Raw genomic sequence first — 17,016 nt, forward strand, 5'->3', positions numbered from 1 at the left:
CTTTCTACAATTGTTAGTATATGTTTTGTAGTAAATGTACTTGTTTTTTAAAAACAAAAACAAAAAAATATTTAGAAATAAATTTTAGAAAGAGCAATAGTCATTTATCATTTTTACCTGCCCAGAATCCATTTCCTCTTTTTTCTGGAATACATATGTTGATTTGCCTTTGGAAAGCAACGCCACCGGTCATTACAGCCTTTTTTTTTTTTTTTTAATTTCATTCACACACTTTTTTTTTTTTTGAAACATAAGCTTGTTTTGTCATCTTGAAACATCATAATCCTTTCCCACAAATTTTAAAATAGGGAAAGACAGCATTTGAAGAAGCACGCCACGGAGATTTTTTGCAAATATTTTTCTTTTCTTTTCTTTTTGCTGTTGTTTAAAGTTTTGATCATACTGTTTGTTTGGTTTTTGGTACCAGGAATCGAACTCACAGTCTTGAGCTTGGCAAGCACGTGCTGGTTACTCTTCTGTACTAGTGGCTTTCCGGCGCTACAAGGCGAGGTGGTTACATGACTCATTTCTGTCCAATCACTTCTTCTATCCACTCAGCCTCACTGATTGGCTCAAATGTAGAGACTTGACAGTTGCCATAGCGCTTTGCTGAAACTCTTGGGAAAGCAGCCTGTCTTTTCATAAGGCCTTCTGAACTTTCATCATTTACTTGCAGCATGTTCACGGGTAATTCATTGCACCTCTCTAAGCTTCAGTTTATTCACAGCTAAAAATCCCATGTCCTAAGATTCTTATAAGTTTTAAATAAGATTTATTTAAATAAGTTTTAACAAATGTAAAAACTCTGTGTGGACAACAAACATGTACTGAGATCTTACCCTTTTTTGTGAATGAGTCCAAACTCTCCTCTCACTGGTGGTGTATGTATGACTCAGCCTCCTCCATCACCTGCCTTTACCACACTAAGTCCTCTGACAACTCCATGCCTGTCTTGCTATAGGATATCTGTTTGCTGATTTGAGTTTGGTGCTGGGGAATGAAACCAGAGACTTCCCTTTGAGCTACATACCCAGAACTTTTACTCTGCTTATTTGAGACACTGTCTGGCTAAGTCATTAAATTACGCAGGTTGGGCGTGAATTTGCAATCCTCCCGCCTCAGTCTCCTAGATTCTGCTCCCAGGGCCTGGTGTACTTATTTCTTCTTTCGTCCCCCTCCTCCTTTACTACACTCGATGCTCTTTGAGGAAAGGGATTGCGGCTCTCTCCTTCCCCACTCTGTGTCTCCCGAACAACTACTGATCCCTGGTAAGGTCACATTCAGTACTTATTAAACGACCTATTTTAAACTATATTTTGTAGAATGCAGCCAGCCCAAATGATGAATTGTTTTTATGGTTCACATTTATAAAAATACTTTTACTCATTTATTAATCTTTCCCAAGTGGGTTGGGGCGGGGGAAGCCAACTAAAATATGTCCACCAAAGGACGTCTTAACAAGCAGAGAGAGGCGGGAGTGTGCAGTTCCCATTTTGGACGGTAGATGGCAGTAAATGTATTATTTCATAGGAATCGGTCGGATTACAAAGCTCCAGAACCAGTCTCTGAAAATGCTCAGCCTCAGCAGGCAGAGGCTGCTTTTGTAAGGTCTTCAAAGGCTTCTCGCACACACAGGTGTTCTGTGGGCGCGGTATAACCACCTACCCCCTCCAAAAGAAGCCAACAGAGAGCAGCGGCAGGGCCCTTCTTCCGAGTCCCAGGCGGTGCCTGTGCCTGCCGCACCCGCGCGCCCCCACCACCACCCCCAAAGCCGAAGGGCTGAGGTCACAGTGGAGAGTCCCAAAGCAGGCAAAGTCACAGTGCTTAAGCAGGGTACTCCCTCCGTTGTTTCTGCAAAAGAAAGGCATCTTCTGCGTTCCCTGCGTTTTTAAAGCCTGGTTAATTATTCTTCCTCAGTAGCATCCGAGCAATTGGAAATTCAGACTCTTTCTAATGAGAGTGAAGTTGTTATCAAGTTGTGCTATTTTTCTACCACTGTTCAGGGAATAGTTTACGATGCAATGCTTTAGGCATGTGCTCAATAGAAACCAAGTTTAAGGGAAATCGAGTTTGTATGGGCCCAAATTTTACATACTATAAAGGTGCAAATACATTATGCAGAATATACGGCATAGAAGGCGTTAGCTGACTGCAGGTTTGATGAAGACTCTGGACTAAAACACGTGTTGGCTCTGGTTATGTGCACACACACACCAAATTCCTTGACATCAAACACTTCCCATAACTTTAAAGAACTGCCTTTGTAGAAAAACAATATACGGATAAGAATATAATAAATAGTTTAGGAGAAGTACCACGAAACTACTAAAAACAAAGACCAGCGTTCAGATTTAGCAACTCAGGAGCTGTAATACCCCCTTTTTGCTGTGTAAAATCTGCAGAAATTAGAGGCGGAGTCCTCTACTCATCACCTCTTGTAGGCTCTTCTCACAGGCATGTAGTGTGAGTGAGTGACAGAGCTGCAGAAAAACACACGTAGAGCTGCTGGCTTGAAAACCAGCACTGAAGGCATACGGGTAACATGGTGGTTCAGGCGGTCAGGAACTAAGTGCTGGGGACACTAACGCGCCAGTCGCAAACCTCTTTCATCAGTTATAGGAACAGAGAAACTTCATGGGTTGAAGAGCCAGCAAGAATTTCTTTGGATTTATAAGGCAGTTATTTGGGGCAGAGTATTTATCTCCATAATTCTGTTTCCCTTGCTTTAGGAGGATAATAAATTAGCTGTCCCTGTATATGTGATCCCATAAGCCCTGGCTTTAAAAGCCGTAAATGGCTTCCTGTCATTTTTAGGTTAAGACTGGAATGGCAGATGCAGGCCTCAGCCCCCTCCCTGTCCTTTCAGCCTCTGCACTGTGTGTGTCCTCACAGACAGGGTCACGGGGCAACTGCCATGGCTCTTTCTCCTCCTTCACCTTAATTCTCAGCCTGTGGGGGAGAAAGACAGACAGACCAACAGAAACAGAGACACACAGAGAGAGGCTGTGACGAAGAGGGAGAGACAGAGACACAAAGACAGAGACAAAGACAGAGAGAGAGACAGAGAGACAGACGGAGAGGAGAACCAGGACAAGCTGTGGTCCCCAAGCTCATGCTTACTCGCTTCAACACAGCCCCCTTCTGTTTGGATGATCTCCATTCTCTCAATAAGACCATCAAATTATGAACCCAACAATGGTTGAATCCACTAATAAAGTTAAAGTCTTCATGACCCAATCACCCTCCAAAAGCTGTCTACCTCTGAGCATTACTGCACTGGCCAAGCCTTCAGTATATGAGATTTTGAGGGAAATCCCAAGCCCATAACACCAGCTCTTCGGAATGCCAAGTAACACACACTAAAGGAGGTGTTGCATTGTTTTCCAGTGGGTCACAAATAATCTATGAAGGTGATCATTTGAATTACATAAGCCAGATTAAATGTAACTTGCCAATTTAAATTACATAAAATAGATTAAATGTAACTTGCCATAATCTTAGAGCAATTTCTGTAATTAACCAGATTCTGTTTTCTTTCGGTTGGTTTATATGTGTTTATTTGAACATACAAGACTTTATTCACAGTCAGAAAATCATTTTGTTCTTTTCTCCTTAGAAATGAGCTCCGACTTGCTCTAGTTCAAATTGGTCTTGTTTTAAATGCTAGGTCAGATACCAGGTTTCTTCTCACTTTGTTAACTGAAAGGTCTCTGATTTCTACAAGTTGTGAAAAGTGGTGGTAAAATCATCATTTAATGCCCAGGTACTTCCATTCATCAAAACTGGAGCATTCATTTGAGGAAATGCAGCTCCCAGCCCAGCTGGACCTTGCCCTTGCACGGAGAAGGCCTCTGCTTGCCCCGTGAGCCTCTTCTTATATCTCTACCTCAGTAGGTAGAAGTTGGTTGCACAAACGGTGCTTTCCTTTCAGCTTGAGGAAGTGAGATCAGAGCTGGGGAGTTTCCAATGAGCCTGCTGACACATGGGGCCCCGTCACCCTCCCCAGCTGTGGCTGGTATTTGACTCAAAGTCTCTCTTCCGGGGGTGTTTTCAAATGTCCCTGCAAGCCTCCCATGATTTGCTGGTTCTTGCTAGGCAATCTCATGGTTATTTGTTCTGTCTTGCCTTTTTTACTGGGCGTCCTTCAGGACACCTGGAGCTACATCTTGGGTGTCCTTGCTGATCCACTCTGTCTCATGATCTAGGCCACCGGCAGGTTTTCTCTCCATGGCCCAGTCTTGGCCATGGAAAACAGACTTTGCACATGTCTGTTTCACCGGCAGCAGACATGTGGTCACTGCCCAGTAGTGTCCTGTTTTGTGTTCATGGACCATTCAGCTAACTCAATTTTACTCAATGTGTCCCCTAAACAGAAATAATATCAAGCTTTCCAAGTGGTCCCATCGAAGTCTGTTTCACTTGATATTTGTCCCTGGGCCTTTAAATTCATAAATACTCATTAGAAGTTATTCATTGTTTTTAAACTAGGGGAGACAAATTTCCCCTCCCCAAATGGGGATGAAAATTCACTACATATTTCCAAGTATGAAGATGCACACATACAGAGGGTCTAAATCCTCTCTAATATCTAGTTTGTTTTTCTGTTTTCTAAATGACAGACGAGAGTCCAGTCAAGGAAACAAATATTCACTTTGTTTACTTCCGCTGCAAATTCTGCTTTCCTGGTCTGGCTTTTTGGCTTGGACTAGAAGAGTCATTACTTTCTATTATTTCGTGATTACTCTTTTGCATTTTATATCCTGTTTATTTACATTCAGACTCTATTAAGACACGCTTTGACTATTTAAAATGCTTAACTCACTCCCAGTTTTCCTCATATGGTTGTTTCTCAAAGCTGTATGATCAGCATCAGGAGACACACAAATAACTCTATTTCTCTGGTGAACACAAACTCTAGCCTGCAGAAGTTACAGTTTTCCACAGAGAAATAAAGCAGGAGCACTGGGCATATAACTTAACACGGCTCTCTGAAGGCTCTCCAAATGAGAATTCTGCTCTGCAGTTAGCACTAGAATTCAGAAAGGAGGCATCAAACTCTAGAGTGAGAAAACAGTGAGTGGAACCAAGCAGCAGAAGGACCTGGCAAATGTTCCCTCAGGAAGTAACCAAGCCCTCAATTAGAGCTGGGAAGTGAAGCAGCTGAGGAGAATAACCTTCCAGGGCTGAGCCCATGGTAGAGAATGGGAGCCTGGAGGGTCATAGACATCAAGGCCCACAGCTGTCTAGGATAAAGAGGATCCAAGCAGGAAGTTGGTAGACGCATCCCACAGCGAAGTCCAAATGATAGTGAACCAAACTCCACTGCACTGGTTTCTTGTTCCCGTTGCATAATGGCAATTAATATAATGGAGAGCTCTCAGCCCTTGTCAACACACAGCTCCTAAACTGCATATGCATTGGGCAGACATAATATTTTGAAAATTAAGATAAGAGAGAAAAGGTTTTCCATTTATCATTTTGTCAACAAGCATGCTCTACTTATCTGTTATTATCCTGTGTTATTATGCAATAATTAAAAAGTACTTTCATTTGCAAAAAAGGATGATACAATTCAGACCATGCTGTTTCAATTATCTGCAATCACTCGACCCAGATCCTGGGATCCAACACTCCTCAGTTAAATGCTTCAGTTGGATGGTTTTGTGACTCTGTGCTGGGCTCACTTTTGCATGGATGGCATGCTGTGCTGTCTCCCAGGTTTGCAGGTTGGCTGGCTGGAGGCTGGGGCCCTGGCTTCCTCTGTGAGCATCTCTTCCTCCAACAGGTTAGACCAGGCTTGCTCATGTGGTAGTGTTGGAAAACAGTAAGCGAAAGCATCTGTGCCTTTGGAAGCTGAGGCTCCATATTCACACATAGGCATTTCCATCTTTTTCTGTTGATCAATACAGACTCAAGACCAGCTCAAATTCAAGGGAAATGAAACTGACCTCATCCCCTCCTAATGAGTGATGACATCAACAATTATCTGTGGCCTGAAGCCAGGGTGACAGTAATAACTGGGACCCTTATTGCAGCCTCAACCTCCCAGAGAGAGCAATCCACATGAAGAAATGAAAGCAAGTGACGAGGATACGGTTTGGATATTATGGAGACATATTAAAATATTTTATATTGGTCAAGTTTTATAAGAAAATAATTTTTGCTCATATTTCTGTGACTGAGCTTCAGGAAACACCTCAGCCACTCTTATTTTTTCTGGATCCTATTTTTCATGTTGGTTTCAAATATAGTATCAAATTCTCCAGAAAGTCTTTTGGAATTACCTTCCCTTTAGCCAAAGAACAACTATGCAATGTGTTTGGTTTGCTTATAACACTCAATGTTTTCTCAAAAACATTTAGAAGAATATGCTGTGTTATGTTGACTTTCCCTGCTAGACTACAAATATTCTACTGTTCTTCCCCAAGCACCTAGACTCTACATGGTACAGAGCCCATGTCAGATGATCTTTTGTTAGAAAATAAGCAAGAAGTGAGTGAAGATGTACCAAGTTAGATACTTATCAAAAGAGATGTACATTTGAAGATATCATTCCTTCTTCTGATTCCTACATCCTTGCCAAGATGGTTTTAGATCTCATCCATTACAACTGAGCAGACAAAACGTACTGTGTAAGATCAACTTTTTGATAACTGTGTATAACATAGCAACCGAATCTTAAGGTTTGTCTCTGTTCTCCAAATTTCATCTATGTAGCCTTAAAGAAATGTGCAAATGACCATCAAACTAGCCTAAAAATTTTGTTGAAAAATGCACATCTAAGTAAAGCCCAGGCTATCACATTAATGGAAGCCTCATAACCAGTGATTCTATACAGCGAGAGGAAAAATTATATTTTCCATGTGCTGATCTTTCTAAAGGAAACATTGTTAGTCCTGGAGGTAGGGGATCTTTCCATTAAAACTGAATAGAAATAGACTACTAACTGTTTTAAACCAGCTTTTCTTTATCTTTAAACTTGAAGCACTCGTAGGTAACTGGGTGCATCTTAAGACCATATTATTAAGTAAAATAAGTCAAACACACAAGCATAAATCTCATCTCATTTCTCTCCTATATGAGAAACTCAAAGAAATACATAAATAAAGAGAGAAGAGAAGATAAACACATCAGAAGTACAGAGCTCTTTCTTAAATGAATGGAGAAACACAATACAGGAAAGGGAGGGAAGGGAAAGGTAATGGGAAAAAAAAGAATTGAAGAAAAAATCATGAAAGCCATAGAACTTTCACAAATGGGAAAGGGACCAAAAATTGTAAGGATCAGGGAAGGTGGGAAAGGGAGGAGATGAAAAAGAAATTAGGATGTATTATGTGCATCTCCCAAATCATCACCATAAATGTCATCATTATGTACTGGAAACATGTACCATTGAAAACAATCTAATAACTAGAGCTGCTACATAATTTATTCAAGTCATTGTCACCAAAATACTAATTTATGTGTATCATTGGCAAGCATAGTTTGCTTGCATTTAGGAAATAGCCACACGTCTATTATGGTTTCCCAGGTAGGGATTCACAGTCCCTCGTTCACTGTCTGATCCAATGCTGCTGACTGCTTTCACCTCCCTAAATATGTGTGCTTGGGGCTCTTTTTGGACGAAGGCTCACTGCCTGTGAGTTATTGCTTCAGGAAGTTTATCAGCAAAGTTTGTCAGTCATTCTAGCATTATCAAATGCAGCAAATGCATTTCAGAATTTTCAAAAAGAAAACATCTTTCTCATAAATACTCTGGTGAAAATTCACTCCTCAAAGGCAGGAACCTGGGATTCACGTAAGTCCCATCCTTCAGTCTGTGTCCTCTGTGTCATCCTAAATGGCTTTCATACTGCCCAGTCTTCTTCCCATGCCCCAGTCTGAGGCCTTTAAGTGGCACTGGAACATTTTCATGATTTCTCCAGTCTTCAGAAAAGTGGATCTGAATCAGAATCAGACCTGCAAATGTCTAACAAACCATACTCAGGTTGAGTTGAAGCCAGAGTTCTGTCTTCCATGAAAGAATAGCGTCTGGGATCCAGTCCTGACCTGTGAGTGAAAGGCAAAATGTAGCCATGCACACAAGTAGAGAAGAAAGGAAGGAACGGAATTTTAGTTTGTTTTTTGCTTCCTTGGTGTTGTTGCTACCGCTGTTGTTGTTATTGTTGTTGTAGGCAAAAAGTGTTTCTTGTAGGGTGTGTGTTCTTTCTTTGCTTTCATATTTCCTTTAAAACAAATCTCTTGTAAATTAGAAAGCTGTGAAATGGGTTACCAAGGACTGTTGTGCTTTATTAGATGCCGTGAACCCTGCAAATCCTCTCTTGTACCCTCTTCCCATCTGCTCCCTCCTCCCTGCCTGGGAGAACAGAATCTCTCATCCAGTGTTGTAATTACTCATTAAAGAGCCCTTTTAACACTGAAAAAAAATTATGTCTCCCTTCAAGGCACAGTTCTTACTTTCTTGTTTTTGCCTATATGCTTTGTTTTGCTTTGTGTTATCTAAATTCTGCTCAATTCTTGAACTTGAATGCTACTTTTTATAGGAAACTAAACTTCATCACCCCAGCCCTGTGATTTTTTTTCTTTTGCTCACTGTAAAGATATCTGTAAATGTATACAAAATTATAGGGTTATTGAATATTTATTTAAAATGTGTTATGTCTCCTAAACCTCAGCTCTAAGCATATCACTAACCTCATTGAATCCTTGTCTTTAATTCTTACTGGTCTATGCATTAGGAATTATTTCACTCTTCTTTTATAAATGAAACTCAGAGAGGTAAAGGGACATGCTTAACGTCACCACTAATTAAAAACAGAATCAGTTTTAAATATAGATTTGCTGGTTACCTAAACTTAGTTTTCAACCACTATATTATACATGCATGCATTTATAATTAATATATAATTTATTAAACAACTGTGATTTGGAAGAAATGTCACTTCTCCTTTTAGATCCATATCTGCTTTTAACTTCTCTGAACTTATGTGCACAGGACCCCTCTTGGATACAAAGAGCGGAATCCTAAGTGATGAGGGCAATGGGGCTATCCAACGGTCAGCACTGTTCTACAGAGCATCATATACACTGCAGTCCTGCAGTCTTACTGCACACTGGTTATCACAGGGCAGTCTATGGCCCAAGCATGGAGAGCTGCTTGTAGTCCACAAGTCAATATTTTGGGAATTGGAACCACAATAAATAAAATCCAGACTTCGTGGCAGCCTCCATCCACTTTGTTCACCATCTGAGAATCTTATCACACTTTGCTAGGGTGCCATGAAGTAAGATGCTGGTCCCCACTACTCATGGAATCTCAGACCTCTGCTCCTTTTCTAGAGTTAGGAAACTGTGCCCCTACTGTTTGACCATCAAAACCTCAGGCATATGTCTTGTCCCCATTCTTGCATTAGCACGGTTTTCTTGAATAGTTGTACATTCTGACAAATAAAACATTCATAGGAGGCAAGGAATCCCTCAGGACCTGCTGACTTCTCTGGGACCCAGTATCTTGTTCTGTCCAATCCACCCCATTCACCTAATGACCATACTTAATTTTGCAAACCCAAAACAGAGACTCTTACCATTCAGATCTAACCAGCCAGAAGTAGTAAATCACTCAGCTCAATGATTTCTGAAAATTGAACTATAGACATACAAAAATTAGGAGATTTCATGTAATAGCAATTGAATCTGGAAATTTGGGGCAAGTATGACTTAGGTTACCATCAGCTGATACTGAGTAGCTTCTATCCCTTAGATATGTTCTCTCTTCCCAGGTTATCTGTACCTTTATTGAACTCAATCTCAGTGCGAATCAGCATGCAGTGGATTTTTCCATGTAATGGACGAAAAATACTCAAAACCATGGATCTACTATAAAAACTACTTTCTGTAAGAATCATATACATCTGAATGTGCTCCATACTTGAGCCAGCCTAGTCTTCTTTGAAGCAGGGCATCGTCTGCTTCGCTTGCTGATGTACTTTCCTGGTCTGTGGCATCTGGCCTGTGGGCATCACAGCGTACAGCCCCTCCTGGGTCTTGTCTCAACATCAGAGGCACTGGAGGCTGAACAGAGAGGGGCTGGATGCTCTAAAGACCATTAGTATTCTCGTTCATGGGGCATTCGGTCTTCCTTGAATTTAAAATTTACACTAATAACTCTGTGTGTGTGTGTGTGTGTGTGTGTGTGTGTGTGTGTGTGTGTATACCTGATACTATTTTGCTTATAAGCCAAAGCCTTCTAAGTTAACTTCTAAAAATGCTTCTCAATTTTAGTCAGGCTGGAAAGTTAGACACAAGCCAAGAGAGACCTTTTTCCATCTTTATTTTATTTTCTTTGTCTTCATATGGAAAGTTCTGCATCTTTTTAGTAAACTGACAATAATAATCTAGATTTTAAAGATGACCTGACATCCTTTTGGTTTGACTCAGTATCTCATGGTATACCCTTCATCATATTCAGGTGTGCACTACTTTTTGTTTTTTAGAATTATTTCAAATGTCTATTAAATAGTAGATAATAATGAAAATAATTCTTTTAATTGTAATTAATGTGTGTTCCTTAGCTCTGAGCTATAAAGAAGCAGAGAAGATTACTGAGTTGCAGAGACTGTGTTTTGCATAGCATACGGTGTGTGCAACTGTGTATGTGAGGTGTGTATATGGCCCAGAAGCCATAGCAGAGTCAGATACAAGCTGCTTGGAAACTAATTGTTAACTGATTCAGAGATTGAAATCTGAATTTTTGTTAATACCATTTTTACTTGTATAATTTCTCCACTTTCCCCTATTATTTTCATGAGCATTTGGGTCCCCGTTCTCCACTGCCTGCGAGAATCACCCCCTGGAGAATCTCTGAATTACTAACCAACAGTAACTTTAATAAAGTACTGCGGCAGTGAGTGGCAATGTTAATTAGAATTGAGATCTCCTGACATGTTTGCTTTCCTTCAGCAATTCCTCCATTCCTCAAAAGAGCTGTTAAGAACAACCATTTCAAGTGGCTAAACTACTTTTGGTAAGGCAATAGTCTGTGACTGATAGAAACTTGTGTATGGTGGGGAGATACACACACTCCGAGGTGGGAAGTTAGGGTTGGAAACTTCCTTTCTCTCCGTGTGATGTTAGGTACGGCACTGGGTACCTGTTAGCCTGGGGAAATGGGTCACAGATTTTAATTCTATTGTTCTGATAGAGGATTGGTAAGGAGATAATAATAAAAGAATGAGCAGAATGAGAGGCAGCCAGTCCAAAGCCCTTTCTGTAGCTACTTACTTGTTCTGGCCAAAGAACATCTTATGACCAAATATGGTTATTGCGTGGTTATTGTTTTAAATATGAAAGTTGAGTAAACATCAGTTCTCTATTTTATACATTTTCTCTAGTGGAAAGGTGGCAATTTCTTATATTTAATTGGCATATTTTAAGTTCTTTCTGTTCATAAAAATAAAAACTAGCACAACAATTTTTCCTTTTTCTTTCTTAACCTCAAAAGTGGTAGACAAGTAAAGATCTAAGTATATGCAATGCTCTTTTGAGTTTCACTTTCATGTAAGAAACTAAATTGAGCTGACATTAAATATACGACTTTATTGTGCCTCTATATTTTGCATTTTTAAAATATGGTCAAAAATATGTTTTATAGTCTTCTTTCTTTCTTTCTTTCTTTCTTTCTTTCCTTCAGTGAAGGGGAATCCAATCCTTATATATGCTAGGCAACTGTTATACCACTGAGCTACATGCACAGCCCTTCCTAATTAAAGTTTAAAAATATTTTTTCTTCTTCCATCTCCATCTAACTCTCTCAGAATCTAACAGGCAGAGAGGGAGGGATTGGAAATATTTATGCCATTTCTTCCGGTCAGAGGACAATTTACTGCTCTATAAACAGAGGTAAAGGCTTGAGAGAGCAGGTTTTAGATGCAGGAAACCAAAATACATGCTTCACGTGTTGGAGGCCAAAGAAACTGAAAGTGTGGTATAAATTCTGTTTACACTCTAAATTTCTCAGAAGATTTATGTCCAAGTGTTAAAGACATGTAAGGTGTGTATTTGCCAATTTTTGTGAAACTTACTAAGCATACAGTAAAATTTTATTTATGAACCTTCAAAATATGTCATTTCTGTCCATCGCCCAGATTTTCCTCTCTTTGTCCCTATTCACATCTTGAAATCAGTGGCCTCACTCAATTTTTTTCTTTTTGTATTATCTCTTTATTTTAGGTTTATCCAGTCTGTCATTCTAACCACTCCAAAGTTCTCTAATCCCAATCTTGAGTCCTACTAAATCTTATTTGCTTCACACCTTTAATTCCAACTATATGTTGTTTTGTCTATTAGATATCCAAGACCACTTTCAACTTAACAGAGTCAAAGTATAAGCCTAGACATTTCTTCCTAAATCTTGCTCACATCTTGTGGAATATCTGTCTCAGTGAATTGTGTCCTCATCACCTGAGCTTATAGCATTGGAGTCATAATTGTATCTTTCATGTCATACACCAAATTACCTTATTCCTATTTTTTAAAAAAAGACCACCAAATATCCATGAACCCACCCATGTTTACCCAGTATCTTTGTTCCTTTATCCATACAAATAGATTGTTTTCATTTGTAGATATAAGGCTGAATCTCTGAATTGGGGAAAAGAAAAACTCTTGATAAATGCACAGAAATCTCATTTCTCCTCACTCAGTCAGTAGTTTAGACAAGAGCTGTGTTTTCCAGTTTTCACCATAAAAGGGAGAGAGTTTTCTGGAGCATCATGCAAAAAACTGTAATCATTCACTCATGACCATGAAATAAATATTAACTGTGTTAGGGCAGGAGACATAGAAGGACAGAAAATTTCCAAATCTTTGATGACAACTGTTAGCAGCTAGTCACAATCAGACACGATGCAAAGGGAGCTAACAGAGGTCGTTATTATTTAAGACACTTAATTTGTGCTTTGTAGTTGAAAGCATTTCTAATTTACACACAAAGCCCTCCATGTTTCTAGCTCTCTGGTGAACACCTACATTTACAATTTCTTCAATCTTATCCTTGACACTAAACACACTTTTTTTTTTACCTCATAGACTTGTAGATTTTCATTCCAAAAAAAGGCTATTCTTCTTCCTCTTTCTGGTGAGCAACTCTGTTTCAAGTCATCACACAAATGTTACCTCCTCCAACAAGTTTTATTTTATCCACTAAAAGCGTTTGATTATTCTTGCCCAAATCAGAATCTCCCTGGAAGAATGAACTGATTCTCTTCTCCTTCACATAGTATTTTATACACCTCGTGTGATTTTACATGTGATTTTGATTGGGCTAAGACATGCACAGTTAGCTAGTAGACTATTACTTCCAAGTGTGTTTGTGATGTTCTTTCTGGAAAAGATCTATATGTGAATATATAGATCAAAAGAAGAAATCAACCTCATCAATGCCAGTAGGCATCATTTAATCCATCAAGGACCTGAATAAAATAAGCAGGAAAAAATGACAAATTTACTCCTCTCTTGAGCTGTCCCTCTATCTCCTGTGCTTGGATATTAGCATCCGGTTCTTTAGCTTTTTAACTCAGACTTGCACTTGTGCCATCGGCTCCCTGGTTCTTTCAGCTTGGATTATAACACACTATTGGCTTTCCTGGGACTGCAGTTTGCAGTTAGCAAATCAAGGATCTTAAAAGCCTCCATAATTGTTTTAATCAACCTCTAACAAGACACCTCTTTCTATATGTCTGCATATACCTTATTGGTTCTGTTTTTCTATAGAATTGTGACTATAAAGATCATATTGGGTTGTAATTCTGTTTGACTTCCTTGCATCAGACATTGAGCATTAAAATCAAAGATATTTTTTGTTCACCACTGTACTCCTAGACCCCCGGATAATAGTTGATACATCATAGACTCTCAGGTAATCCTTCCAGTTCCTATAAAATATATCTGTGGTCACACTGCATTATTCATGTATTTTGGATAGAGCTGTTACACATGTAGATGGCTCTTTGAAATATTAATTCTTCTCCAAACTAATCATAAGCCCCAACTGAAAAGTGACATTAACCATTTTGGGAGGGGTATAGTAACTTTTGACCTACAAAAAAACTACATTTTCTTAAATTTTTTTTTCTTTCTAGCAAAATGCCAAATACTTCTTTTCCTGCATGTATGGCAATTTATACCTTAATATAAAAATGTAATTAAATTACTGCTAAACACAAATAGTATTTCTTCTGCCAGATTTGAGCATATGCTATAAAGTTGATTCTTCACATGATATATGCTATGGTCACCATCAAAGTTTTAGGTCTGGGAGAAAGTCTGAGTGAGCTACTGCTGGGGAACTCCAGGAATTCTCCTTTCGTAAGATCATTCATGCTGTCAAAGTTTTAACTCATGCACGAGTGTCAGAGTTACCACAGCCTAAATTCATGTAAACTACTTTCTAAAATGAATTTCAAAGTTAAAATGAACATTAAAGACTTGGTCTTTTCTTAACATTCTTAAGCAATAAAAATCTGCAAACTGCAGGAAGTTCCTTGATTATCTATTATTTCAATTGACAGCTCTCCATGAGTCCAGCATGTAAATTAATCTGTTCAAAGTCAACACATGCCACTTTGAAAAACTGATGTGCATAATATTGCATTACATATTTTAATTTCAAGATGTGAGATTTAAAAGTGTAGTAGATTAAAATTTTCTATCTCTTTTATCTTAAATTTGGAAACTTAGTACTGAACTCAGTGATAGGTTATTGGTTTCAGTTTACCCCTTTGAAATGCTTCAAAATCTCTGCTATCTCCATTGCCTTCAGATTAGCTTCAGATTAGTAAATAGTACTTTTGTTCAAAGTTGTCTAAGATCATTTTGAAACAAAGGATATATAAAAATTGAAGTGAAATTCATTTGCTAAATGGTGTTCTCTGCAGCCTCCAGATGTTTTCATGGAAATCTAGTACAAAATTTTCCAAGCGGTCAGGCCACAGCAGTGCACAGCTCTGAGAAGCACCATCTACTTCTCCATCGTCTTGTAATATTAGTAGTCCTGCAGTGGTACAATAGGTTATTGCATTGCTTTACGTTATTAATTGCCTTATTTATGTAGTCTCTTTGGAGTGGAGATAGCTGTATGATGGCAATGATTCTCTGTGTGATAACTGCCTGAAAACAGTTCCTAAAGTTAAGAAGAATCGTGCTTACCTGAACTGTGGTTTCCTGCCAACAAGGTGGGACTCACAGAGCATCTTCCCATTCTACTGGTGACCACAGGTGGGCCTGGGGTTCCATCCCATTCCTGAGCTTTGACAGGCTCTCTGGAGGAAGCCACTCCGTGGTGCCCTCTCTCTTTACTATCCAGCTTTGGTAAAGGTTCCGTGCTGTGGCTTCGGACTTTCAGCTCCTCGGTGGACTCTGTGTAGGAAGCAAATTATCCTCTGTTAAACAAAACTCAAATCTTCTCCAAGTTCTTTTTTTAAAAATCAGAGAGTGATGTTCTAAAATGTTTTCAGTGGATGATTGGAAACTGAGACTTATACCAGAGATGAAGAATTTCAATATAACAGAGGCATAGATCACATGCGACTTTTTTTTTGCCCTGAGGGGTATAGGTTAATATGGGGGGGGTACATATTTTTCTTTGGAGAAAAGAGGCCTTCAGAGAATATGGAACCCACTTTAGTAACACTTCTCTTGTGTGCATCTTTATGCCCACTCTCTTTATGAAGTCCTTCAAAAGACCCTCAAATTATCTCAGAGCCACGTCTAAGCTCCTTACTAGAGGCCTCTTGTCTTTGTAAACCTGACTGGTGACCCTGGCTTGTTTCTCCTCTGAGAACTTTATTTTTTCTTACGTACAACATGGAGATAATGCCAACTCTGCCTAATTTTCTTGTTTTTATTTCAGGAATCTAATGTTAGCCTACATGATTAAAATATTTTAGAAACTATAAAGTGCCAAACACATAACGTAATAGTCATTCAACTAACTAATAGCCCTTCATTCTTTGTGAATCAACTTAATCTTTCTTCATTTAAATTAGATAATCACACAAGAAGCTGTATGTAAAAATAGAAAATTCCCAACGCACATATAACAGTGCTCTAACCTATTATCTACAACAATCAATCCAGGAAGTCAATCTCCTAAGCGTCAGACTTACAGTAATTTAGGCCACTATCTTTAGCTACTGATTCAGGTGTGATCAAAATCACAGTGAATATTCCTGCCTAGTGCAATCCAATGGAAAGGTAAGTTTATAAAAAATATGCGTCATTGCCTGATCTGGCCTAATCCAACTCTTGGCTCTCCCCCAAATCCAAATGGCCAGGAAAGGAAACATTTACAATCAATTGAAATCGAGGCACAAATACAACTGAAGACATGAAGGAAGATTTCTAGAACTGCTTCCGAAAATGACAAGAACAATGACATAAGCAAGATCAGTTTGAGGGGAATTCATGGCAATTTTTTTTTATGTTATAATGGTTTTAATTTAAATTTCTTTAGGTTTAATTTTTTGAAGTCTAATCATTCTTGTTTTATCATTCTACATTATGACTGGCCTAAAGACTGCTTCTTGTTACAAGAATATACACAAATTAGGTTGAAAATTGTTCCTATATTGAGCTAGATTGGATGGAGGCAGTAGCTTGAGGCCAAATTTGATTTGACTCCTTTTTCCACTTTGGTTTCCTGTTCCTCTGCTTGCCTGTGACTCTTAGCTAAAGGTGAGCTCTGAATAACAGCCTTTGCTATTCTCATCTGTTGGGTCTTTTACTTTCATATTGCAATCATCCCTCCTATCTCTAAGGTGCTGTGCAGGAATGTAAATACATGTCATGAATAGAATTCCATGACATGAATGAACATTATAAACCAGAAGGGCAGTACTATAACAGTCTCAGAAAGATTTTGGGTCTTTAAATGGGTCTTATTAACTTAAATTCTAGTTACACTGGAGTCAAGTGTAAGAAGAGTTTTCAAGGTGATACACTCCAAGATAATCATCAGAG

The 17,016-nt window shown here is 38.9% G+C and overlaps 1 protein-coding gene across 4 annotated transcripts in view; it reads right to left on the reverse strand.

The window, feature by feature from the left end:
- Positions 1–17,016, reverse strand: part of Nyap2 (neuronal tyrosine-phosphorylated phosphoinositide-3-kinase adaptor 2) — a 320,940-nt gene that overhangs the window by 111,632 nt on the left and 192,292 nt on the right. For all 4 annotated transcript variants that reach the window (XM_063237236.1, XM_063237235.1, XM_063237234.1 and 1 more), the window contains one exon: positions 15,205–15,414. In XM_063237236.1, the coding sequence (XP_063093306.1) occupies positions 15,205–15,414 (210 nt within the window). The remainder of the gene's footprint in view (positions 1–15,204; positions 15,415–17,016) is intronic.

This window comes from Cavia porcellus, unplaced genomic scaffold (assembly GCF_034190915.1).
Source record: "Cavia porcellus strain 051 isolate PalLab524CR breed Dunkin Hartley unplaced genomic scaffold, mCavPor4.1 scaffold_26, whole genome shotgun sequence".
Taxonomy (NCBI): Eukaryota; Metazoa; Chordata; class Mammalia; order Rodentia; family Caviidae; genus Cavia; species Cavia porcellus.